A 26,724-nucleotide genomic window follows, 5' to 3' on the forward strand; every position below is an offset into this window, starting at 1 on the left:
AGTAGAATATAGAATTGTGTGTGTTTAGATGTGTTCATACATCTGACAATTTAAAGCTTCATATTTAAGTCACAATAATGGATGGGGAGTAATAGTCTCGTAACCAGGCAACAACGCCCGGGGCTAGAAAATGAGGGCAACGCAGAAGTGCCTGAAAGTGTCCACTTCCTCGAGTGTCCACTCGAGGCTGGCTTCAAAAGCGCTAATAAACTCTCGTGTTAAAATAAACATGTTCACAGGCTGTTTCAAAAGACAGTTTTCACGTCAATAGTTAATTTTCTCCTTCGTAACATCCTTGATATGAGGGTTTCTGTTTCGCCATCTTGGTTGCAAAAAATGGATGTGATGAGGAGGGACGGGTCTGGCACCCATTAGCTACCGACGTGGGATTGACAAGATGATAGCCAATGTGGTTTCATGCCATTTTGAAATGTGACATGAAAAAGATGTTCAAAATAGGAATAATTTTTTACTCAATCTACAGGTATCGCCACCTGGTGGCGGCAGTTTGTAAAGGGTCTCTTTTTACTGCCTGAGTGGTGCCTTACGGGGTATTTTTCATGTAACCTTCTTATTTTTCAGTTAATGTACATTTGAAAGTACATTCAAGTAGTCTGGTCCTGAGAATTCATAATGGGATTTCATCAACCAATGAGGGATGGAATGGAGTGACTATCATTTATATACAAACTATGCAAATAGTCGGGGTTTAAAAAACTTAACATCGATCTAAAGGCTTTTTGGCTTGCAAATTATGGGTGAAAAGGTAGTAAAAATCCCCTCTAAAGTGCCATAAACTAGAATAATTTTGTGCTTTGAAGCCACCAGCAGTTTTCTCAAGATTACGATTTACTGTCAACCTCCAATTTATCTTTTATCTCAGCATGAATTTAACTCTTTGGAACAAGACAATCTCAGTGAGAGGCACTGCAAGCCTTGGAAACAAGCTTTAACCTCCACTGTGACAAGCACTCTCTAAGCTCACTTGTTTTAACAGCTGTGCAACACCTTTTCAGAGGCAACAGGCAGGAGTAAAACAGCATTTTCAGCAGGTCTGCCATGTTCTCTGCAGGTTTACGTCCTGGCGCCTTGGCAAACGCGGCCGCTGGCCACCTGACTGCAAACAGCCAGAGGATTTGAACTGAAGCATGAGCACAGACTTTCATACGGTGCACCAAATCTCAACAAATGTGTTAAGTGAAGGGCAGGGGATTGTGGAGTATTGGAGGTAATGTCAGAGCCGCAGGAGGCAGAGTGCTCTTAATTTCACTCACTCCTCCATTAATTAATCTCCCTCATTTCCTTTCCTCCTAGTTCTTGCGTCCTCTGCTTGCTGCTTAACTGTTGCCAGGCTGCAAATGCATGCGCGTGAGATGTTTAGGGATGAATTAATTTTCTTTGAGGGGGGCAGCTGCTGTTGTGGGTTTACCTGCCAAAGGAAGTAATGCATGTGATGCATGTTCACACGCATACACACCTCCTGCTGTGGTGTAATATGTGTAATGATAGATTTGGGGCTGTAACTAATGATTTTCTTCATTGGTGATTAATTATTTGATTTTCTTCAACTATTTAATTAATTGCAAATCTTCGACATGTCAAAAATTAGCGACATAAGCGACATTTTCTTATTTAATTTAACCACTAATCTAAAAACATTTAATTTACAGCCTGATAGATACGACACTGTTCTGTACAGGTATCCCTGTTTCTCTGCTGGTTATATTATTCAATTAAATACCTCTGCTTTGTGATTACTATACTTTTGGAATGAAACTAACACACAAACACATCTAAAATAATTCTCCCTGCTAAAAGCACAGACATATTTATCATGAGGGCTCCAAGACGCTGAAAGACGAGCCTTGAAATGATTTTTTTTAAAGACATCCATTGCTGCTAGATATTATGTTACTAAAGTCTTTTTAATTCCCTGTAATAAAATGTGGGGGCTCAGTTAGCGGTCTAAAAACAGAACATTTTTCTCAATTAGATTGCACACCAGTTGTGGAAAATGAGAACTGGGTCACAATGGAAATTATTTTGGAAATCTAGGCCTCCAGTAAAAAAGCTTAAAACCACTTGATGTAGATTACCAAACTTCATAAGATCAGTGTTTTTCCTCTTTCTTTTTTTCCAGTAATCTTAGTCAGTATTTAAATCTGTATTTAAATTCTAATCATTCCTTTAGACAAATACAACCCTAACTCAGTCCGGGCTGGAGGCTGCGGTTTCTGAGCCAGAAACACTTAGTCAGAGTCTGGCAGCAGGAAGTAGCAGAGCGGCGTACCGGGAGATGAGGCCAGTGTTTCCATTATGTGGTGAAGGGAGCTAGGAGTCTTATCCTACCACTGGCCTCTGCTGCTGGTGCTATGTTGCCTCCAGTGAGGGGAAGGGGGACTAGAGGGGCAACGGGGAAATGAGAAATTAAAATCAAGAGAAGAGCAGAGAAACAGAAGTCACTTTAGTCACTTTAGTGCTAATGAGAGACAAGCCCTCCGCCATACTATAATCATCTTCTGCCACAGGTTACCTAGCAACCCCAAGCTGCTGTTTGCAGGTGGCTCCATCTCAACAACAAGGTTGGGTGGGGGTTGCTGCTGACCGCTAACTGTTACAGCCATTTACTGTGCCACCCTGAGCTAATACATGACCCATATCCTTTCCCTGCTAAGCCCAAAAGGAGCAGGCTGCGTGTGAGAGGTGGGACATGTCGATGGTGGCGAGAGAAGGGTTATAAAATGGTCACGTAACTTCTGCTTTACATGCGTGCTTTGATATGAACATATGGTTTCATTTGGACTTTCCCAGGCTGGCAAAATCGTTGACAATCTACCTTTACGTTTAGCGGAAACAGTTGCCGTTTAAATAATTTAAACACTCTAAAGAAAATATGGAGCCATTTTGACAAGGATTTCGTTTTGATTTAAATTCAAGTTACAATCAAATCATTGCTGATTTTCTTGGCAAAAACGATTCTACAAATCATTCAGGTCACATGCGCCACACAATAAATCAAGACTGAATGCCTTTTTTGGCTATTATAAAAGAAACATGTCACTCGCAGTGGATTGCTTCAGCTGTTCTTAATTAAAGATAATTCTCCCAGAAACTTGCCAAAAAGGCCAAACAAAAGCCTACTGCTGTAGTAAATCTCACGTCCTCACTGCAAATTGGCATCTCTACTGTGAGTTAGGGAAAAAATGAAAAAGTTTTAGACAACTCTGAGAAGAAAGTTGAATCTTTTTTTTTTATATTAGTGGAACAATCTTGTCATGATTGTCTCTCAGGTTTGACGTTCCGGTTAAAAATTTCATGCAAATCATATTAATAATTTACTGATTCCCTGCATAACCTGACTTTAGTCACAACCCCGCTGCTTGCATTTCCTAACAGTACATGCCAAATCACCCACAGAGTGCAAAACAGCATCAACCAAAATAGAGGCCTACAGTGGTGCACACTATGTAGGCCAACTTTATGTTACAAATGTTTTACAGGCACCGAGAGGCCAGCATGTATACCCTATACCTGACTATAAATACTACTTTTCTTTTTGATAAATCTTATAATTATGTCTGGATCAGGTGATGCTTACCCCTCAGTTACACTGTAATAGACCTAGGCTGCTGAGTGCTTCCTATGATGAACTGAACCTTTCTTCTTCACTCACCTCTTTTCACTTTTATACCACTCTGCATTTATACAAGCAACTGAGGTGATCTGCTAGCAACCAAAGCAACTAAAAGGAGGTTGCAGTTGCAGCCAGTTGGGCAATACACATTTTTCCCTCATGACTGATAGTTAAGGTGGGCAATTCTTGAGCAATGTGATGTCACATGAGAAAACTCTACAGAGGAAAGCCAGAGCACATAGGATGGTCTGCTGTGTACCAGATGCACTTTAATTGGTAACAAATTAATTAGGAAGAAGATTCTAAACCACATTCATGTTCAACAAAAGGCCTTCAAACCACATTTCCATGCTGTAAATGTTCTTGTAGAGGAAAAGGTTGCAAAGGCAAAGTGAGATTTTTATGAAAACGTTGACATGAGGGTCGATAGTATGTAACTGGGAGGTAATGAATGGGACAGCAAACCTTGGTGAACAGCCAGGAGGTTGCTGCGAGGTAAAGGAGAAGCTTGCTGTGCACAGGTTACAGTGCTGTCAGGTCAAACAACACTTTGTGTTCCTCACTTAAGTTTCCTTCCATTTCACATGGCGCTTGTACTTTTACTTACGTGTGCACATAAAACCTGTCAAGAACACACGCAGACCCAAAGTCTGCCCGTGACAGCACGAGGTCATTGCATGAGTTGTAGTGGTTGAAGAGAGCGGGTGTGGAGGGCGGGCATAAGCACCCTTTGTTGGCAGCCTCCTCCCTGCCCTTCCCTCCCTTCACTTCCCCAAAAGTAGCACACAAAGGCCACTTGTCCTCCGCTGCCAGTGCCCCACCCCTGTCACCACCCGGCTGCCCGCCACACCAATCCATCCCCTGCCAAGAAAATGAGCGCACGGCTGTTTTAAATGGTACCCTCTGTGTGCACTGGCGGGCCGGAGCTCGCACTCCACTGCGGGACAAAAGCGAGTGTCAACAGCATCCATGGCAGAACCACGCCGGACCTCCCATTACCTCCACTTCCTCTCTCTTTTTCCCGCTCTTTTATTCTTCGGCGTTGCCCTGAGCTACAAAGTGCAACTCTGAGCCCAAGACTGCAGAGGCAGCAAAAACCTAGTAAGCCCAGTTCAGCAGCACAAGTAACAGACCCCGAAATGACTACTCCTTACCGGGCACGCAATGCATCCACACACATACACACACACTCTAAAACACTGCTCCCCTCCTCTCCTCTTACCCATACTCCCTCTACCCCTCCCCATTCACCTACTTCCCTCCCACCTCCCACATGCCAGACTTTATTAGACATCCAGAAGAGAAAACAGGAAACATGCTGCTTGCCTGGAAAATGTTGTCTCCACATTATTCGTTTTTAAAGGCTATGCATCACAGCGAAAGCAGGAGATGACTGAGGCGAGTAGAGTGGAAAAAACAAAAAACACAAAAAAAGGAAAGTGAAGGACCCTCTGCAATCATCCATGGAGGGTACCCCCCCTCCACTTCTTCTTCTTCTCCTCCTCCTCCACTCCTCTAACCCCCCTCCCCCTTCCCCTGGAGTTGCTCCTCTCGGTCTGGCCCTGTTGGTGAGGGGAAGGGGTCTCTGCGGTGCGGGCTCTCACTAAGCCCCTGGCTGCATCATCTTTAGTCCATGCCTTTGAGGGCAGGGAGAAAAGCACCATACACCCGCGGCGTCCTTATATGCACGCTTACTCACACACGCTGAGGTTAGAGCTGATGATCGGATGGTAGCAGGACGGAGAAAGAGGGGGGCAGGAGCTTTTGTCCTTTTCTCTTTTCCTTTTTTAAATCTCCCAGGAAGAAAAGGCTGCTGCGGTCGGGGAACGCGGTAGCTGGAAACTCTCTCGCTGCTTCCTCTGCTGTCAGCTGCGCAACATTTATTCGCTTTGCGTGTCTCTCTATCGCTCTCTCTCCTTAGCTTTTTTTCTCCTGCCTTTGTCTTAGCAGATAATAAACCAGAAGCTGCAGAAAAAAAGACCTTGCATCGGGGAAAAAAGAGGAAAAAAAAAAAAGATCTGTCTAAATCAGAAGTGCCAGCTTGGACATACAGAGCTGGGCTCTCTGGGCTTGCACAATTTACGGCTGTGTTCAGTTCACTTCACAGGATCCACACGCATAACACACTCAAGCACAATTCCTCCTCCCTTTTTTCCCTCCTCCTGCCTCTCCACTTTTTTATGTTTTATTTCTGATCTGGACTCCATGGTGTTTTGAGAATGCCTGCCCCTTTTTCCCCCCCTCGCACGCACGCGCGTGCACACACGCACGCACACACACACACACACTGGTTTGCTCCCAGCCTAAGCCTCACCTCCCTTTCCCTGCTGATTATTTGGTTTCCTTTTCTTCTTTTCTACTTTCATCTAGACCTTCTCCCCACTCCCCACCAAAAATACTGAACATGCACACAAACTCACTCCACCCTGATATTTTGGGGGCTTACTGGAAAAACATTGGGGAAGTGACATACACACTCATACCGCCTACCTCCCTTTGAAAATGCACACGCATCCACACACACACACACACACACACACACACACACACACACACACACACACACACACACACACACACACACACACATATACACAAACTGCAAGAACAATGCAACATTCAAGCCACTCCAGCAACAACATTACAGCTGTAGACTTTGCTGTTCTTCACACCATCAGGGAAGTCATCAGAGCCGAGCGTGTTAAGTTCACAGTTTGGTCCCTGTAGGGGAGAGCTGACAGATCGCCTTGCTGAATGACTGTGAGGATGAGTGGCTGTAAACACCCTGTTTGGAATAACAAAGCAATCGGAGCCTCCCTGCTACTCGCCAGAGCACGGCGACGAACATACACATAAACACACGTGCACGCACACCGTCAGCTGCGTGACAAGCGTGACCAATACACCAAGAGTCCGGCACGGTCACGCGCCAGAACTGATCATCACTCACAGTGAAAGCAGAAAGGTGAAACAGCACAAGCAGTGTCCATCTAAGTGTAAAGCTACTTCTCTTTTTTTGTCTGTGTGTAGGACCATGATGTATATCCACTTAAAGTGTGTGTGCTTGCTCAGGTAATTATTGGGGCTGTTGTATCTCAGCTGCAAGAGCCCAACAAGCGGAGACACGACCTGTCATCCGAGCTACAGTCTGCACCAATGACACATCTGAGAGAGTTTGACCATCAAAGGCAGTAGCAACCCACTTCCTGCCAGCCGGCCAGACATGCTCACACTCCTTATAAAGTGTGGGGATATGGCTGCCCCTCTGATCTTTCTCTCTTTAATAATATTAAAAAAGCTGGGGTGGGGGTTGTCTGTCTGACAGCAGTATATTAACACAAGAATATCACAGAATCCCAGAAGATGCAGGCCTTCTGTGAGGGGGGAATTTTAAGAATAACACCCCAAGACAGAATGCTAATAATTGCATTGAGCTCCCCTGGTTTTTAGTGAATGAAAACGTGGATGAATTTACATTCATTCTCGCAAAGGTCAAAAATTCTCATTCGATTTTTCTGTGCAGAAAATTTGGGGTTAAAGCAGGGAAGATGCAGCTGCACAGAAGCAATAGGCTATGCATGGGGAACCACTGGCCCAGTTCAAAGAAAGCGAGATGTGCTCCAGCACTCGTCCAAAAGCTGACGAGCATGTAACGACATGCTTATTTGGAAGAGGCGAGTGAAGACTAGTGACGACAGATTGGCACTGCAGCATCCCATCCCTGCTCCCCACACCATTTCAGTTTTGCTGCCCAAAATGTATTTAATTGAAATTCTGACAAAAAAAAAAAATCTTAGCGCTGAATTTCTGAAATATTCAGTGCGATAAAAATCAGTCAGATTTAATCAATTCCATTTGAAATCCAATTTTTTTAATGTCTACCGATCTTTATTTTAGCCTTTCATTTTTCTCTTCACTTTACACATAGTAAACACAGTCTTTGTGTAAACATAAGTGATCAACCTACTCTCAGGTGCTTTGAGTTGCACAAGGATGTAAATCTGGGTTTTTATATTAGCTGCCTCTTTAAAAAAAATAGTGTGGCTTTCTACGGAAAAAAAAAAAAGAAATCTGTTAAATTTTAAATCAACCACACTTACAAGAAAAGCAATAGTGCTGCTTTTCCTGGGATGCATAATAATACTTGAGGTTTTCAGTCTACACTCCTTCCTGCTGCATGGTTTCTCTGAGCGCCAACCTTTAGCATAGTAAGACATCAAGGGCAGCGTTCACGCTCTGGAAGACCCAACAAATGTTCCAAGCCTTCTTACAGTCCATGAGAGGGAGCCTTCTTCTTTAACCAGCCTAATTATACTGTGTGCGCCCTTTTAATGTAAGCGCTAGAACTTGGCTTCTGAGAGCACAGTGGATGTAGAGGCCCGTTAAATCCCCCTAAAGCAGTTAAAGGGATTTTAAGAAAGTAAGTGGTAGAGCGAGCCAACCTGCCGCTTGGAGACGAGGCTTGAGCTGACCACATTATGACCAGAGGTTCAGGGGTTCATTTCAGATGCTGGACTTGGGTCAAAAAGAGGTTCAGCTCCACAGCAGTTAAACCCCAGAGAATATCACCAGACAGCTTTTACAGTACGTTTTTCTTGCTTTGATTTTTTTCTCCCTATTTAGAGCTAAGTGTTGGTGTTCTATTTTTTATTTTAGTTTTAGTGGTATCAAGAGTTTGTGCATTCTTTAATGCAATTTTTTTCTAGCACACTGTAAGACCATGATTTTCTCCTGTACTGTACTTCTACTTATGCTTGATCTGCTCAAAAAATGTCCGCAGACTTTACGGAACAGTTTTCCCGATGAATACTGCTGGCTTCTACAGAGTGCTGAGCATCACAAATTTAATTCACCATACCAGTGGGGTGAAGAGATTTATTTCAAAATCTGTACTAATATAGCCACGACTATCCCAAAAACACTGTGACTTTTAAGTTTACAAAGTGCATATCTTGATTCTCGCTGGAATGCAATGTTAATGAAGCAGACAAGACCTTTTTTTCTTTTCATTTCAGCTACAGGTTCAACTACAACTACAAGCTCTGCAGGTAATTACGGTCACTGCGCACATTCGTGAGTTCAGATGTAGCCAATTCATTCCAATAATCAGAAAATCCACCTAAAAAAAGATCTAATAAGCAAGAGAATCTATTAGTTACACAAACAGTGGAAGAAGAAATCTTCTGGGGACCAGTGGAGGAATGCAATCGTTATTATAAAATACCTCCAAATCACAATATTCAATATGTTTCCAAAATGAACATCTGGAACAGCTTTGTGGCCAAGGTAACTGCAATAGTAGGGAAAGGTGTTCTTCATGGAGTAAGGAAGACACACAAATGAGAACTCACATGTGTAGGCTACAACAGCACTACATTCTGATTGATTCTACCTATAGAATAAATGACTGCTAGGCTGTTATAGTCTTACAAGTGGCAACATTGTATGCAGTTTTGTCCCGAAACATGAAAAACTATGCAAATTTTTTGTGTCATTACTTTTTCACTTGGAAAGACTCAGTGAAATTAAGGCTGAAGGCAGTTTTGTGAAAGTAAAAGTTTTATTATAAAGCCCTGCTTGACTTCATGAAAATAACAAGAGGACAAAAGAAAAAAAAAAAAAAAGAATTACGGGTTGCAAGATTTTTGGTGCAGCGGGAATTGTGTGACTTTTTCTAGTTGGGCAGTCTTTGAGTTCCTCCAGCAAGAACAGCGTGCCTTGGCAATTAATATGTTCTGATAACACATTCAAAGTAAATTAGCACAAGCGAAGAAAATGCTCTTCCTTCTAGCATACAATCTCAGTGCATCAGGAATGTTTTTGGCAGTAAACTGACTACTGCAAACCTCAGCAGACTCCACTTCCCAAAATTGTAAATCTGAAAAACTAAGCCCTACAAACATGGCTCAAAAAAAAGTCCACACCTTTCCATTGCTAACTTTACACTGCATGTTTTTTTATTCCAGAAATGAGCTGGCACTGCCACAAACCTTTAGTAAATCTGTCCCTTATGAACGCATTGTCTGCTTGAATTTATTATGTGGGGGAAAAAGACCAAAGCAAACAAACTAAGTCTTCCGTGCAAACCAATAAAACAATTTCAACCCTCATTCACAGGGAATCAGCAATGCAAAATAACTTTAGCCAAAGATCATGTTTGTTCACTTCACAACTTAAAATGAGAGCTGAAACCTCTGATCCCACCCAACCAAAATATCAGGACGATCGTAAAGCCAGTCACCATGCAACATCAATATATGGGTGATCTTTAGCGGTCTGGACATTCTTCAGAGGGAGGTAAAGAGGGCAGTATTAGTTTAATTTTTGGTGATGCAAGTCTAATTTCACTGCAGTGAATATTTATTTAGGAGGCCCAGGTTTATCCACTGGGAGGCACCTGCCGTGACAGTGGCAGCCAGGGTAAATAACCCCCCAGGCATGTATGCAGACACACAGATACCCACAAGACCCCCCACCCCCTCACCGGCGGTCCAGATAACAACCCTGAGTCAACACTGCCTCTTCGCCTTTGTTTTCTCTGCCTCCCTTCCTCTCTTCCCCTCCCACGTTCAAGTCCCTGCGGAACTGCAAGGACCGGGGCTGAAAAGATGCAGGGATGAGGGACAGAGATAGTGAAAGAGAGAGCAAAGGCAGAGAGAGAGTGTATGTGTGAGAGAGAAGGGCTAAATTACAGCATGGGAATGCAAATGAGTGTATTTTATTTGGGGGGAGCCAACGAGGGCAAGCAGGCTTTATTTTCCAGGCAGGAACAGCCCCCCCGTGGCCTGTGGATCAGTTGCAGCAACGGCTAAGAGAAGAAAAACGAACATTCTCACTCTGTCTCTTTACTTGGGGAGGAATAAAAGAAGAAATACAACAAATACAAAACCCACAACTCTCAGAGGCTGGTGCAGTCATAAAATAAAATGATATTTTTCTATGCTCTCACGCCACCTCCTCTTCCCATCCCTCCTCAGCTCACTCCTTCCTGCACCTCCTCCACCCAAAGCACAGACACTAAAGTTGCTGAAATATAGGCACGCAGCCTGACCAAACACACCACTGCCACCACCGCCACCTCCCCCATCTGGAAAAACAGAGTGAGAAAAGTGAGCGTGTGCAAGAGCGATGAGGATGGAGGAAGCAGGCTGAGCCAGCAGCAGGTGGTCTCCAGATGTGGTGGCTCTGGGGACAGGCCACTCTAGCGCTGTTAAGGGCGACTCAGAGCTCCATCCTTCCCCTTTTTCCTTCCATCGCTCCTCCTCCCCTTTCAGTGACAGGAGCCATCTGGCCTGGCAGAGAGAGTGGAGCACAAAGTCCCAACCCTCCCAAGTGTGGCCCCTGTGTGCCACTCAACGGAGTGCACGAGTAAATAAAATGCATGCACATACGTGCACAAAATACCTCCTGCCTACCTCCCCCCAACCCCCAAAAGCTGTCACATGGCTATTAACCCATCGAAGCTGCAGCCCAGCTGTGCTCCATTACGATAAATACACTGGGGTCATGGGGTCCTGTCAACCAGGAGTCAGCCATCAGATACTATGAGGTGTCCACTTACAGCCTTTTAAAGCTCACTTTGCTAAAGAGTTACAGCCATTTTCATCATCATAGCCCCCCCCCCCCTCCCGCTTCATCGCACTACACCCTCTGAAAAGAAACTCCCACCCACCTACTCATCCACCTCCCTCTACCATGGCAAATGATATTTTACACTTCCTGTGGCAGCACAGACCTCTTCCCCACAAAATATAATACCCTGAAACCTACTGTAACCGGAATTCGCATTTTGGGCGCACAATTTGACACCTGGAAAACCTGACACCTTAAAGCCACAACGACGTTCCCACGCAACTTGTACGCCGTCACAATTGATGCATTTCACTCAAGCTAAAACACAATTACCCAGAGGTAACGGCGTGTTCCCAAATATGAGTTTAAAGCAAAAAAAAAAAAAAAAAAAAAAAAAGAGGCTTTCCTGGAAGACAAACAATGTGACTTTCCCTTTTTTTCATGGGAAAATAAAATATCTTTCTTCTCTCCAGTTGTCAGTCATTATGACTCTGTTAAGAACTGTTGCTCATAAAAAATAAATAAATAAAAGCCGTTTGAACCCCTGGCTGTTTCCTGTAGGAACATTTGTAAAGCTTGAGAATACCTTTAAAAGCATTCCTGCGTAATTGTCTGTGCTGCAGTAGAAATCAGGAATGGAGGAAAATGGACCAAAATGAAAGGAAGCAAAGGTAGCAGCCAATGGGAGCAATGCAGGGTCAGCGCTGCCTGTTCTCTCAGGTATTATTGAACAAATAAAGCACTCCATCTCCTATTAGCGTGTACAACATAGGAAACAAGGGATGAGGGATTCGCTGCTGAGCAGATTATTTTGGTTTATTTGTTATTTTAGCATTTGCTCTATGGCAGTAAGGAGGATGTTTCACATCTTTGTCCTCCGGAAAATCAGTATTCACTTACTTTTTAGGACAGCAAATGGGAAACAAAAATATTCGACCGAATTTTTAATTTCTACCCATTATCCCTGCCCATTACAAATAAACTCACATGGGAAATGTTCTGAGAGCCTCTGCTGTGTTTACTGGCAATTGTGCTGGATGAATGGCAACCGGTAACGTGGATTTGCAACACGGGCAGGAGATCAAACCACAGGACAAAAGACTAGCCCGGAAGACAATAGAGAAGCACAGAGGACCACATGGGGAACGAATGACAACTGATCGATCAGGATGACCACAACCGGCCGAAGTGCAATTTTTACTGGAAGAAAATAGGCCTCACAACAAAAAAGGTTAGTACATCAGCTAGGCAAGGAGATCACCCACTATATGGTGGTCAGAGAAACAAGTTCTTCCAGGAATAAAAAAGAACAGAGATTACTGTTACACCTTTAAAAAAATCCTGTTGCTTTCATCTGTCTTCCTAGGTTTTATTCTTCATCCTCTGTATTTCTCAGTGTCTCTCCTCCTCCCTCCTCCCTGACCACAGACCATGAAAGAAGTAAATATGTGCACGAGGTAAAGCAATCGGTTAACCTTTGAAATACCCTGGCAATGAGATCTGCCTCTCTTTACTCTTTTCAGTTGCAAAAAAAAAAAAAAAAAAATCGAAGAAGAGGAGAAAAAAAAAACACAATGTTGGCCACCACTTCAGAGGGGATATTCAATATCCATGAGCTTTTTCATTTCACACTGATGAATAATTCAGGGTGACCTGCCCACCACTGAGTGAGAGAGAAAGAGGGGGAGGGATAAAAAAAAAAAGAAAAAAGGAGAGAATAACTGGGGAGGTATGCAGAGGTAGTTGTCTGCTTTAGTGGATGCAGCTGTTCCTCTGTGACAAGCCCAAAACCAGTCTCCTCCCCAGCTGCTGTGGAGAGAGGAATAATATACAGCGGAATTGACGACAGATAATTGGGGAGATTATATCAAAGCGCTGCCATTCTTGCAGCACGAGCAGCAAGCGCACGCCGTTGCTATCCTGTAAACAAAACTGCCATGGGATGGGGAGACTAGTAGAATAAACATGACAATGCAGTCTCTCGAAATAGCCAAATTATTCTTCCCACCAATCATAACAAGTCATCAGACGAAGACCCACAAAAGCTGGAGAAAACCCCCCGCACATACTCACACTGTATGCATCGCACCATCGCAGTTACCTTTAGCACTGAGGACGACAGCAAATTGATCACCACAAAATAACAGAAAATTCTCTCAATAATGAAAAACACACAAACTTGAAGGGTAATTACAGGGTAATTGCAGAGTATAAACAAAAACTTGTGTTGCAAACCCGTAATCCTTAAATAGGCCTATTGACAGTACCGACTGGCATTTATCAGCAATGCAGAAGAGCGGCAACATAAACTTTGTGTTATTTCGGAGCAGGAACACCTCTGACCCTGCGCAGAGGTCAGCTGCAACTATCGCACATATACGCACAAACACACACTCAAACACTCAAGCTGTCACAAGCAGGGGGAGACCAGCTGTTCCTCATTCGCTCGAAGGCTCCATTCCCTCCACGGGTTGGCTGGCTTTGCAGAAACCATTAATCCCTCTGTGAACGCAACCGATGGTTTGGAAAGATCAACCATGAGAAAACACAGAGGGAGGGGTGAGTGAGGATGGGGCTCGAAAACACTTTTTTTTTCCTTCAATTTTTTTTTTCTCCCTGAAATAAATACTGAAGTGGAAAAATAGATTTGTCGTATTTCCTCGGGGATACAAACAATACAGATTTTTAATGGAGATGGAGCAGCAGACAGTTCATGTAACATCTACCAGGTTTTAAAGGAAACTGGAGATACATGACAGAGAGACTGCAAACAGGCAAGTGTCTAAGAATCCCAAAGTTACTGTGAAGCACACGGGGTAGGAAAGTTTCTTACCGATTACCACCGATCATGTATTTTACTTACTACAGAACAAATTGTCCAAATGTTATGAGTTCATTCAGTTTGTTGCACAATTATTTTCAATAAAATTACAGGTAATAAGCACAAAGGCTACAATTACTACACATTTACTCTTTTATGTGAACAAAAAAGGGAAAAAACTAAGAGTTAGCACTGAATAAATTGCTCTGCAGCTTTAAAGTAGTGAGGGTTTTGCATGTGCATGATTATAAGGCGTTAATACAAAAGCACATATAGATGCTTATTACAGCTCCACATAATAACTCCATACCGACGATGTGTGAGCTGAACCCTCTTGTCTGTCTCCCTTCATTCATATCAGTGGGATTAGCGAGGATGACACAGACTGTCAGCAACACGTGATGCTTGTATAGTAGCATGCACAAACACATACATGTGGACAGCAGGCTTCCACCTCTCTAATTCTGCACCTATTCCTGCCTTAAGCTATTAGCCCTCCACAATAATAATGTGTAACCCATAATTGCATTAACAACAAGTAAGGAAAGGGTAAACATGCAGTTCAGCCAGGAAGTATTAGGAAAGTTATTTTTGTGTTGCCTTAACACCGCAGGGCATTTGAATTTAAAGAAAACGGAGCCTGGATCATACATGTTTGCACATACACATACACATCAGAAAAACAGACGTTTTCAGCTGTGCTCCAGTAGCTCGTGATGTGCCTAGTTTTTAAGTTAGCTGATATTTTTTTTTAAAGCAGAGCTAAAACAATTCTACTGCAACACTTCCTGACGGCACTTTATATGTATAGTAGATAGTGCTAGTCAAAGGAAGAGAGAGACAAATAGAGGAAACTTAAGGTCTTGTCTCTGTGTCCTGCTGTCAGCTTCATCACATTCAGCCATCCTGATGAAAATGAGCACTTCCTGCTGTTGAGAGACGGGCATCTGTTGTCTGTGTGCATGTGTGGCAGCATGGTGGATTGTGCCAACCTCGTTCATTGTTCCACCAGCGCGCACACACACAGCCATATATCGTAATGCAAGAATATCTGGAGTTATGCATGTGTGACCATGTTAGCTATAAATCAAAGCGCTTTGCTCCCATAGAATCAAAACCAGAGTGGCTACGCAGGAAGACAGACGCTACCTTGTTGCTAAAGCATTTGCAAGTACTAGTCTAGGGCCAAAATGACACACAGGGAGTGGTTTCTTTCCACGTAGCTAGGGGGAAAAACATGTACGAGTGCACAGTGAAATCAACGTCAGACACCTGAACACAAAGCAGTTTAGCCAAGGACAGCTGAGTGCACATTAGGCATGCATCCTCGTGAATGTCCTTCCAAACACAGGCAGGGAAATTAAAATCCCATTCAGGCCCCCCATGGGAACCATGCACTGGAAGGTTGCATAACTGTCAGCCACAAACAGCAATGGTTTCCTCTCAGAGGCAAAAAAAAGTGATCTGCTGTGTTTTGACTACAACCTGGGCACCGAGTGTGTCACCAAGAGAACAGACTTATTCAGGTAAACACATCAACTGACACATCCCATATGGCTATGAGGCGCTGCTGCCAAGTTCTGGTCTCACTCCTCCCTGTAAGTTACAAGCTCTGCTCCCAAAATATACCCCGTCTCCTCCCCACACTGCCTGCTAATTCTCCAGCCCAGAAAAGTACAGCTGAAGATGTTCTGCGGATTATCTCCACAAGGAAACCACGTGCAAGTGTCCACCTTTGTTAATCTACTGAGCACGCACACAATTCAGGCTACAAGCCAATCGCACATACAGCCAGGGAAATGGCTCTTCTGCTTCACGTGACACTGAAAGTTTCACCCACCTGTGCCGCTCTGTGGGATGCCACTGACGGACAACTCCATGGCCAATGCAAGTGCTTCGAGGCCCTCTCCCTACTTAAGGTTGAAGGAAATGGTGCAACAGAGCTTGACTCAACCGTTTAATGCCATTATTAACACTACTTACAGCTTTAGCCAACCAAGACAGCGCCCAGCGGAGAGGAGGCAGGGCCCTCCCACCTGCACCTACATCTACATAAATATTTTAAGAAAGCACCGATTTCACTTCTGCTCACGTCTTTGTTTTTACAACTCTCCTTGGAGAATAAATTTGAATTTAATGGTACGATAATGTAGATGCCTTCACGCTATGTGTAAACGTCCACTTTAATGTGAGACGATGAAAAGGACAGTGCTTCGTATTGGGAGGATTTATTCAGGACGTGTAAAAGGAATTACGTGTCAACTTTTCATCAATATGCATGTTTTAACATAAAACGCCATGCATGTAATGCGAGAGGCTCTTCACAGATATACAAGCGCCTCTGCAGAAAAATGACTAGCAATTTCTTGAGATGTACACTGCTCAGGGGGAGCGGGTGGGTAAAAGAAATGATTTCATTTAGTGGCCTACACAGTCTTATTGTTTTCACTCAATTATCTCTGCAAAAAAGTAACACGTGTAAAAAAAAACTAAATGTAACACTGAATGCGGAGCTCCACTTTCCCGTTTCCTTAAATGTGAAGATTATCTGCCTCTGATTACCACTGAAACCTATGTTGCCTGGCAACACACAATTAAGAAGTACGCTTTCCGATCAGCAGCAAGGGCCGCCCATTATCAGATGAAGTTAGTGAAGCAACAAATGTCAGCGCCATGCAAATGAGTTTGTTTGCTAAAAGTGTTATGGGTACGTTCGGCCGTCGCCGTGACCTTGGAGAGACGCGTACATTTCCGCGAAACTGCGAGAGGAACCCTCCTGCCTCCCCCACATCTCCTTCTCCCTCTTCTGATTCTCACACCTTGCTTCTTATTTCCTTGACAACACATGAAGGGAAGCCACTTCATAAAAGTCATTACTCTATAACAAGTGCAGCGGCCCACAGACCCATTAGAGAGGCCGGCAAGATACAGGGTTACACGGCTGAAAACAAGGTTAAAAGATTTAATTCCTCCCTAAGCTCATCAGCTCTCATCAGCGGGGAAATATATCAACTAGTTAGAAGGAGAAATCAAAATAAGCTGAGATGATGCCTCATTGGAGAATTCACTTGCAGTATCTGGACATAAAACGCTACCTCACTACTTGTGTTAGCCTTGTTTGAGGCCCATTAATAACTGTATTTCCGCAGATCTAAATATAAAAGCACACTTAGGAAAGCTCCAAAAACATATTAATTTAGTAGTTATTTCCTTAATGGCTCTGTCACTATGAAAAAAGCTATAATGAAATTTCGAAGTGAACATCAACTGCTGTTTATTAGCAGTGATTTTACAATCTAAACTGTATACTGCTTCTTGGAACATGTTGGAAAACGTGTACAATGCAGATCAGTGGACATTTACTTAATAAACTCAATATATTAGTTAAATTTGAGTTTATAACAAAAGAAACACTCTTTTAGTTGCGCTGCACTGGAAGCAGGATTTGAGTGGAAGCGTGGAGTCTATAAAAAACAGTTACCTCCTATAGTCGACGCAAATATACATCCAATTAGTGTAATTGGATTTGAGGCGGTTAAGCCCCAGATTAGGAGAGAGTGCAGCGTAAAATAGAATGACAGTAGCTCTGTATCAAGGAAATAAACTTTTACATATAAGACAAGCTTAACATTGATGCAATTCTGTCACTTAACTCACTCTGTCTAATATCTTACACTTAAATAATCAAAAGTGTTTAAAATGTGCTTTCTAACTTCACCAAATCAAGTGCAGGCAACCTTGAAAAGCAAAACGGAGCTGCAAACCACTCCAAAAGCACATTCGTGCCTGAAAATAATTCTGACCAACAATTTTAAAAAGAAATAGATGGAAAAAATGTTGACCTCAATAAAAGCAGTGCTGCTCAAAAGAAATATTTCAACTTGATGATGAGACAGGATCCCCTCTGGCAAATGACACAACTCTCTTGCAATACATGTATAAATAGTTGCGTAATTCAAAAAAGAAGACCCCTCCGAGCAAAGCTACTTAACTTGTCAGATGCATCTTGCATGCTACTCCTCCATTCAAAAACACTGTCAGTGTGATTTTTTTTCCTAGTATGCCAAAATCCATGTCAAAATATGTAGAACTAATATACAGAAGAAAATTATTACCAACTTACAAAAAAAAAGGTTATTCAGCAATAAGGATGGAAGGTTTGCATAAATTAATGAGAAAAGTGAGGTTGGACATTACTTGTGTCAGGCGTAGTGACCATGGTTGAGACTATGACAGGTGGACCGGTGCGGCGTCCCACCATCTTGTTGTTGTTAAGGTTTTGCACTTGAAGAGTGGTGGCAGAGCTGACGGGAACTATGGTACTCTCAGGAGCAGCATTGATCCCCTTGCGGAGAAGTTGTGGGCTGTGAAGGGGGCTTGCTGCTCCTACAGGTGATGCTGGGGGAAAGTTGGGGGCTCTCTTCATCAGTTCCATCGGGGAATAGGAGCCAGAGAAGGTTTTAGGTGCAGCTCCAGGGGTGCCTGGAGCAGGTGGAGGCTGGTTTCCGAGAGCAGACATGGCAAGACCGGTGTGGGCATTATACATGGAGAAGGGTCTTCCCTGAGTCACAGCACTGCTATATCCTCCAGGGCTGACTGGAAAAGCTCCAGGTGCCAGCGGCCGTGCTCCTGGGTAGGTGGTGGTTTCCAGGAGATGTTGGGAGGGTGCGCTGCTCGGTCTTCTACCCAGAAATTCTCCCATTCTAGGGGAAACTGTCTGGACAGTGGTGGGAGGTTGCTGCATCAGGTTGGGGTCCATAGTCAAACCCTGGGGCTGCACGTAGAGGTCATTGCGATGGCTGAAGCTATTAGATCGGGCACGTGTTGCCGTCCCACCTGTCTTGCAACTGAGCACCACTCGTGACAGAACACGGGCCTGGGCCAAATTAGGGGCCACAGACCTAACATCATGGTCCTCCATCATCCCCAGTGTGGAAAGGGAATCAAAGCCATGTTGCAGCAGAAGTGTAATTGTGCTTTCAGCCAAGCCTTCCCCTCTTAAGAAAGCCAAGAAAGCAGGGTCCACCATCTTCTTAGGGTCTGCAGCACTGGGTTGGTGAGGAGGCAAGGTGGAGACCATTCCAGCTGTGGCAGCCACCATGGCTGAGCTGGGGTCATAGTTTGGATCATAAGGCAGCCTCTGGGAGGCTACAGCTCCGTAAGCCCTGGGGAAAGCTGCGTCCATTCCCTGAGAAGCTGGATCCACCAATGAACTGGTGGCAGCTGGCTGAAGGGGATCCAGGCGCAAGCTGTTGATACTGTTGTAAGTTTGACGAGCAGACAGCGGTTCAGCAGCGTAAACAGGAAGCGGGGGCTGAGCCCCGAAGATCGCAGTAGCGGGAGAGCTGCCACCAATACGCTGGACGTCTGGGATCATCTTAGATCCCAGAGTTTCCCTGTACAAACGGCTCAGCTCATGAAGCGGAGGGGGAGGTGGTGGCGGAGGAGGCGGGGGAGGAGGGGGAGGAGGAAGAGGCGCGGGTGTAGGTGTAGAAGCAGAGGCCAGTAAAGAGGGTGTGGCTCTTGCTTGTCCTTGATCCCAGGAAGACCTAACCCCCCCAACGCTGGGCCCATAATGCAAGGCTGATCTGGTGAGCAAGTGCTGGTTATCCCTGTAAAACCCAGACTCCTTAGGTGGATGACCAGATAAGGTGGCGTCAGTGAGGTAATAATCCTGAGGTGGTGCTGAGGCCCGGCCTGCCATTAGCTCCTTGAGGTAGAGACTGCTGCTTAGGTCAGGTACAGAGGTTTTCTTCAGTGGTGGCTGCCCATGCTGGTCATGCTGGATCTGTCTGTACAGAGAGGAGTGGAGGACTGGATCCCGTTTTTCCCCAAGATCTAGGTGACCGTGAAACCAAACGTCTCCGTCTTCCCCACACAGTGCAGAAGAATTTCTACACCCTGCAATGTTACCGCAGTAGTGACAGCGACTTGCAGCCCTATCGTTCTGGCCTTCACTCCATTCAGGACCACGCTGGCTCAGAGAGCCACCAAAATACGACTGTTCACTTGAGTTAGGCATCAGTGAAGACAATAAAGAGGGCAGCTATAAAGGCGGAAAATAGAGCCAGGTGTTGTATTTCAACTCTCCAGTTACACTCAGCCCCAATCAAAAGAGAGGAACAGAGAGGAAAAAAGGAAAGGTGAAGCAGGAGGTACCCTTTTACCTGATGTGCAACCGAAAGCCCCCCTCCCCTCCCCTCACTTCTCAGTCTATGCTATCATGTAGCTCCCTGCTGGCAACCTATTTAAATAATTCAGTCCTGGAAACATGAGAAATCTGTGGGGAGAGAGGCCCAACATGATAAAAACACAGAAAGAATACAAACACACAGAAAATTAACACACCTTTAGGTTGCAGCTCTGCTCCATTCTACTGCAGAGGTCATGCTTGTGCTGGGTATCACGGTTACTTTCCAAGCTAAGACTGAGGGTGAGAAATTGGGGTTAAAAAACACATGCTGGACAATGGCAGCAGAATGGAGGAGGGGACAAGGCGAACTAATCCACTGGGGGTTGATGCACGCCATTGGCAGGCGTAGTCTTCTTGTCCACTGCGTTTGCCACAAGGGGATTAGCATCAAACTAAAACCTGCTTAAATCCACTGCCCCTTGTGACATCACTTGAACTAGATAGTATACACAGCCAACATACTGCTGATACCTCTGGATGTGTTTATAGAGAGTAAAGCTCGAGTGTTTACCGCTCACCTCTCCATTGGCTTGCAGTCGGTATCCCTGTGGGCATTAATGGATCTTCCCAGAGGGACAGAGGAGGTTGGGGATTGACATGGTGTATTTCCCTTGAGAGAGGGGAGGGGATGGTTACAGTGTCCAGTCACACAAGTACTACTGTGGGCCACATTTTATTTAGTGACTGCTAGAAAGAAGACAGGACACCACTGGGCAAGTTGACATATAAGAATGCCTATAATCAGCCATGTTCGAATGATTGTTTTCGTCATGATTGATTTATACTACGATGAGTGTCTGTATGGTCCTTGTAATGCATGATCCTAGAGACACCTACTGCAGTAGGCTGGTGTGTCAACATAATAGTATCTCAACTGTGCACAAGGCACTGAAAGAACATTACAGGTGTGTAGCAGCAATCTAAATACGTGTGAACTGAATTAGTGCATTATTACATGGTACTAAGCCACTATATCTATCAGTTTGTCAGCAGGCATTCTGGTCAATGTGAGCCATCACAATATCATCTGTGCGCGTCATTTTTATCCACTCACAGAACTTACACTTTGCTACTGCACACCAGATGCGCAGCAGAGCAGATGTGGCTTATGAGATGTCACCATCAGCGAGATAACTGCCAGTGTTTACTTGCTGTGATAAGAGCAATGCAAACAGTGGCAGGAGGAGAAGAAAGGAGCTTTGATAAGTGTCTGATAGAAAAAAAGGCCGATAAAGTGAGAGGCTGCCAGTTTTGACTTTACCTCGAAAACAGATAATGTGAAATAGGACAAGGAAGGAAAGGAAGGGAAAATGACTGGACTATACCGAATAGATTGTCACATCTAAATGTCTATAGGATTGTTTCTGTTCTGCGTTTTACCCATCAATGAAATAGACACCTCGGGTTTAAAGGAATACCTTTTGCTGCAAGTCTCTAGTGACATCATCTGGATGCTTCTGAAGCTAAGACACTGAGACAGCGTGACTGAGACGGGCTAAATTTATTCCAGTTTAAGACTAACAAGAAACTGCTATAATGCTGTGTCTCTTTATGTTGTCCCACTACCTGTCAAACCGCAGAGCCAAATGCTAGAACCGCCTTGTTTTCGACTCCAGGCTTAAATGATGCAATAGTGATAAAATATCTAAACAAAACCAAAAAAACAACAAGAGATTTTTTAATTATGGAACATCTGAATCAGAGAGCATTAAGTAGGTCAAACAAAGAAGAAATCAGAACAGTTTTGTTTCTGCCTGCAGCTCTGTGCAGCGCATGATGTCGCACATCTGAAGAATGCTTTCTTTTATTAGAGGTAACCCATACCTAGCAATTTCCGTGCAGTGATTTCTCAGTCCTGTACTCTCAGGTCTGAGTCTCCCTGCGCCTTTTTGTCAACTGTAAAACACACCATTAATCACTGTGTTGTATCTCTCTGCGGCGATCGCAGACAATAACTTCTTTTAATAAGCCCCTTTCAGGGCTGTGTGTCACTCAGTTCCCGCTTCCTGACAAAATATTAATAACAATAATAAACATCTCAAGTACGGTCGGACTGGTGTTGCTTACAACGAAACAAGGACGTGGCTTATCATATCTCCCGCAATCTATTAGCAAAAGAAGCTGTGGTAGCAAATTCATCTTGTGCATTTTCCCTGACAAGCCTTTCTCTCACGAGAGTTGCTCCATAATTAAGTGAGCATACTACACTGCACTCATCAAGCAACAGGGATCCTGTGTTTGCTTGTATGAATAATACAATAAAGGGAAACTCCAAATTTAAACACTGGATATGTGGTGAACGGCATCAAAATTAATGCCAAAACCTCGGCTTGCTAGCTCACAGCCAGTCATGCGGCTCTGTGAAAGATCTCTAGGTACAATGTGTTGAACAGACGTCCAGCAACAGTCGTGCCTTTGGAGCAATCTGGCCATCTTTCTAGGGCACAGGACGCTAACGGCGGGACTTGGCAGGCAGTGCAGGCAGAGATAGCTGCAGAATGATTTAGATAGCTGCGACTCTACAACTGCTGATCCATTAAACTTTCATAGGGACTTCATAAATTAAAACCATGACTGGAAGAACTTGAAAATTCTACTCAATTACTGTGATTGTACAGTATATTAAAGTTTTAACGAGCCTCTGGGCCTTTTCTCACTCAAACACAAGTGCAGGCAGGAAGGAGGGGCGATGAGGAAAGAAAAACACATGGTACCAATTCTGGTCTGATGGCTTTCAGAGGGTTTACATCTGCTGTGTTATCAAGACGCTGTCCTCTGCCTCTTTACCACCTCGCATCTCTGCAGTGCACGGCTCAGCATGTTACAGATTTCAAGGATGGGAGGAACGCAGGGCAGAGAGAGAGCCGCTACAGGGCAAGACCTCAAGTAGACTTGGTGAAGCAACTGATTAGAGTTTTGTCTTCCATTTTAGCAGGTTGGTATTTTCCATCTTTGCCTTGTGCACAGCCCCACGCTCCGCCTGCCTATCATTATCAAGCCAGTGGCCCATACTGCATCACAGATGGGGCAGACAGAAGGGAGAGACGACAGCCCGCTTGCATTTTGGAGCTGCAGCTGAGTGAAAGAAGAGGGAGGGAAGGAGAGAGCAAGAGAGAGAGGAAAGGAGAGAAAATGTAATTTTTCTCTAAGTCGTTGGTGAAAAATGATTTGGAGTTCGGCTAAATGAAAGAGCGCTTTTTGTAGTTAAAAGCAGAGATGTGGGGGAAGGGTGGCAATATTCGTATGCGCTGAACGCTATAGAAGGCGAACGTTATTTATTTTCTGTAGTGTTAATGCATAGTGTATAAAGGTCAGTACGTCTTCTGGCACTTTTTATTTAAGAATAGCCGCAATCTATGTTTCATCTCCCAAGATAAGCTAGACTACTCATTCATCAGTGTCTTAGACAAGCAGCTGCACATAATCCTGATAAAACACCTATAAAGAAATATAATGCAACAGATTTCTTACCCTCAGTGATTACAATTTTAGCTATAAAGCAAAAGGAGAAGGACATAAGAATTACAGCAATTTTCAGCCAGTGGATGTGTTGTCAGTGCTGCAAGTGATGCCAGTGCTAGGTAAAAGAGACTTCTGCGGTAAATCTTTGTCGAGCCTATAGCACCAACAGTTCACGACACCATTACCGGCATTCAGGACTTTGTGTGGTTTTTAATCTGTTAATTACCTCATGGTTGTGTCACAGTGTTTTATATGTGGTACCAGCCACAATAGGAACAAATAGGATGCTTTTCCCTCCTGGGTCCTCCACTCTTTTTTGGGGGGTCATTCCCTTACGTACATTCCAATAATTGCAATTTCTGCAATCCTTCTCCAGGACATATTTCAGTCCTTATATTGAGATAATCATTCCTGTTCTCTCACTGACAAATTCAAAAACTGCAGCAAAAAATTACTTGGAAATGCACAGAACGAATCGACGGTACTGAACAGGCCAGTCGAAGCAACATGTACTTACATTTCCAGGGAGGTGCATGCTACCATGTAGGATTTCAGAGATGTCTGCGGTGTACCTACAGTGTAAATTCAACATTTAACAAATATAAATCCACTGACAGGCTCCAGCCTCGCTACAACCCTGAACTGGATAATGGGTAATAAATATGGACTATCCTGTTCAATTAATGTACTAAGTGAGAAACTATATAGCATATATACTGTACTACATGAAAGCATGCCACAGCTGTAGTCTAAAAGGAAACATATTCTAAGTTCAAAATTAATTTAGAGTAATCAACTGGCAATAAACTGGCAATAAAATATAAGAATTGATTTTGACACCATTCCTGGGATGGCAGTCCTCAATCCTCAATGCTATAAATTCATTGATTCATTCATTACGAATCAGCCAACAGATATATTTTTAAACCTTTCATTCAAGCTGTATCGATCGGGTTCTAGTTTAAAGAAAACGGCCACAAAATAAGCTTCATTGAATAATCAGTTAAATAAAAGATCACCAAAAATATAATTTTCTTAACTGGTGACTCTAAGCTTCTCTGAATCAGTAAAGCTGGTAAGAACACCCAAACAGCTAGTTACATGACTCACGTTATTTTTCCTCAAGTGCTCAATCCAGTTCAAAGTTCACACTAAACAGATTCACTATAACAGTTATAAGCAAATGCAATCAGAAACTAGAAAGAACAATTCTGCTTCTGTGTCTGCAGTACTACTTTTGTTTTGCATCTAATAAGGATAAATTATATTCCTAATTATTCCACCATAAAGTGCCATCATGTTGCACAACATGAATAAAATGCAGATGCTGATAAAAACATTATCTGACTAGATTAGAGCGGCACTAATCTAACCCAGAGGGAAAAGAGTAATGCAGTCTACAAGAAAAACAACAATCTTTGCAAAGAAAAAAAAATGGATCAGGAGCAAAACTGTCCTCCCTCCCAGCCACTCGGCCCAGTTGCTGCAGAATGATAAACATTGGTTCAGCTCAAATTAAGCCGAGAACATGAAAGGACCTGAGGCTGGGAGGAACATGGGCCGTGGCAGATCACTCCTCATCTCTTCAGATGACAGAAATGAATCTCTCCACCCCTGAGAGAGAAAGAAACAGAACAAGAGAAAGAGTGAGAAAGAGAGATAGAAAGCATCTCTCTATTTCTCATAAAGCCGAATTAAGGCTGATGCTTCCCAGCAGCTGCTTTGATTGAGCTAACTAGCAGCTTTTGATAAAACATTTGCAACCAGCTCCCTGCCTTCTTATTTGCAGACAGGCCAGATTATGCTAAATACATATCAAGGACTTTAATGGCTTAATCAGCCTTGTCATCTAGCCACCGGGTTTTCAGAGATACAGCATATGTGATCCCACTGCCATAAATGCTAATATAAAGACAGCCAGGATGAACAATTTGGGAAATGCTATAATATAAAAAAAATTAAATACAATTTGCACCTTGCGTGGCAACGAGAGCTGACTTGGATATGACAAGAGGTGTATTTTAATGTTGGGAAAACAATGGAAACAAAGGCAAAGGCTCTGTTGGACAGTGCAGAGAGAGTGTAGTCTCAGCAGACGTTTTCCAAAGAGGACGTTCCAGATTTTCACTTGAAAGAGATTGAGAAGAGACAGCGCAAATCATGGCTTCATCTGGTCTGTATCTGTTTGCCAACTGCGAGTCTGGTTGAAGTGTGAACCTGGATTAAGATGAGTTACTCCAGACAGTAGCCAAATAGGTCCTGTGAGGCTTTTACCTGCGTGTGAAACCAAAAGCAGCAGATCGCTTCATGTACGCTTTCTCCTTGCTCAGAGACAATCGCCATAGCAGCCTTATCACTCCACTACATGCAATCAGTGGGACAACTCGGCCTGGTCACTGGCTCGTGAACAAATCACAAGCTGTCTTCCCCCCCCCCCTTTATGCCCTCACAATAGCAACCAGGGGACTGATGCACTGATCCTGTATGACGGCCATCTGGAGATCTTGTGTGAGTTTTCACGCCGGCGTGCTTGTGTTTGCGAGTGTGCGAGAAGGAACGTCGGCAGGTAAGCTCACCATGAAGCAGCTCTGCATGCATCACAGCAACACCTGTTACCGTCTCTCTATGCGTCTCCTGTGGGCTTTGCGCTCAAGCCAAGCAGACAAACTGTTGTTCCCTCAGGAATGACTAACTACCTCAGCTGTCTGATTCATGCAAATTCAGCAGCTGGATCTGGACTGCAATGGTAATCAGGAAGTTATTTCAACCAATAGAAAAAATCCTCCTGTTACTTACGACTCACCTTTAAGGTCAGGTGATTATTAAAGAACTATTGTTCAATTTTTTTTTTTTTTTTTTTTTGTGGGGGGGGGAACTTTTATAAGGAAATCTCCTTGTTGTGCTGTGTATTATAAAATTTATTTGTAATTATAGCCCATAAAAAAAACTTTAAGGAAATCTTGGAAATTTCATTGCTTCATTCATTTATTAGTTAAAAAAAAGATTCATAAGGCTGAGCAGCACTAAGAAAACTGCTATCAC

The 26,724-nt window shown here is 43.7% G+C and overlaps 1 protein-coding gene across 8 annotated transcripts in view; it reads right to left on the reverse strand.

Moving 5' to 3' along the window:
• LOC120738090 (C-terminal-binding protein 2) overlaps positions 1–26,724 on the reverse strand; it is a 95,092-nt gene that overhangs the window by 23,021 nt on the left and 45,347 nt on the right. Inside the window, exon 3 of one of the 8 annotated variants that reach the window (XM_040039146.1) lies at positions 25,221–25,296. The exons of 5 other annotated variants lie outside the window; for them this stretch is intronic. In XM_040039146.1, the coding sequence (XP_039895080.1) occupies positions 25,221–25,263 (43 nt within the window). In that variant the 5' untranslated portion in view covers positions 25,264–25,296. Of the gene's footprint in view, positions 1–4,960; positions 25,297–26,724 lie in introns of those variants that run through there. 2 more of the 8 variants (XM_040039147.1, XM_040039142.1) reach the window with 2 other exon arrangements.

The sequence above is a fragment of the Simochromis diagramma genome, unplaced genomic scaffold (assembly GCF_900408965.1).
Source record: "Simochromis diagramma unplaced genomic scaffold, fSimDia1.1 OVJJ01000402.1, whole genome shotgun sequence".
Classification (NCBI taxonomy): Eukaryota; Metazoa; Chordata; class Actinopteri; order Cichliformes; family Cichlidae; genus Simochromis; species Simochromis diagramma.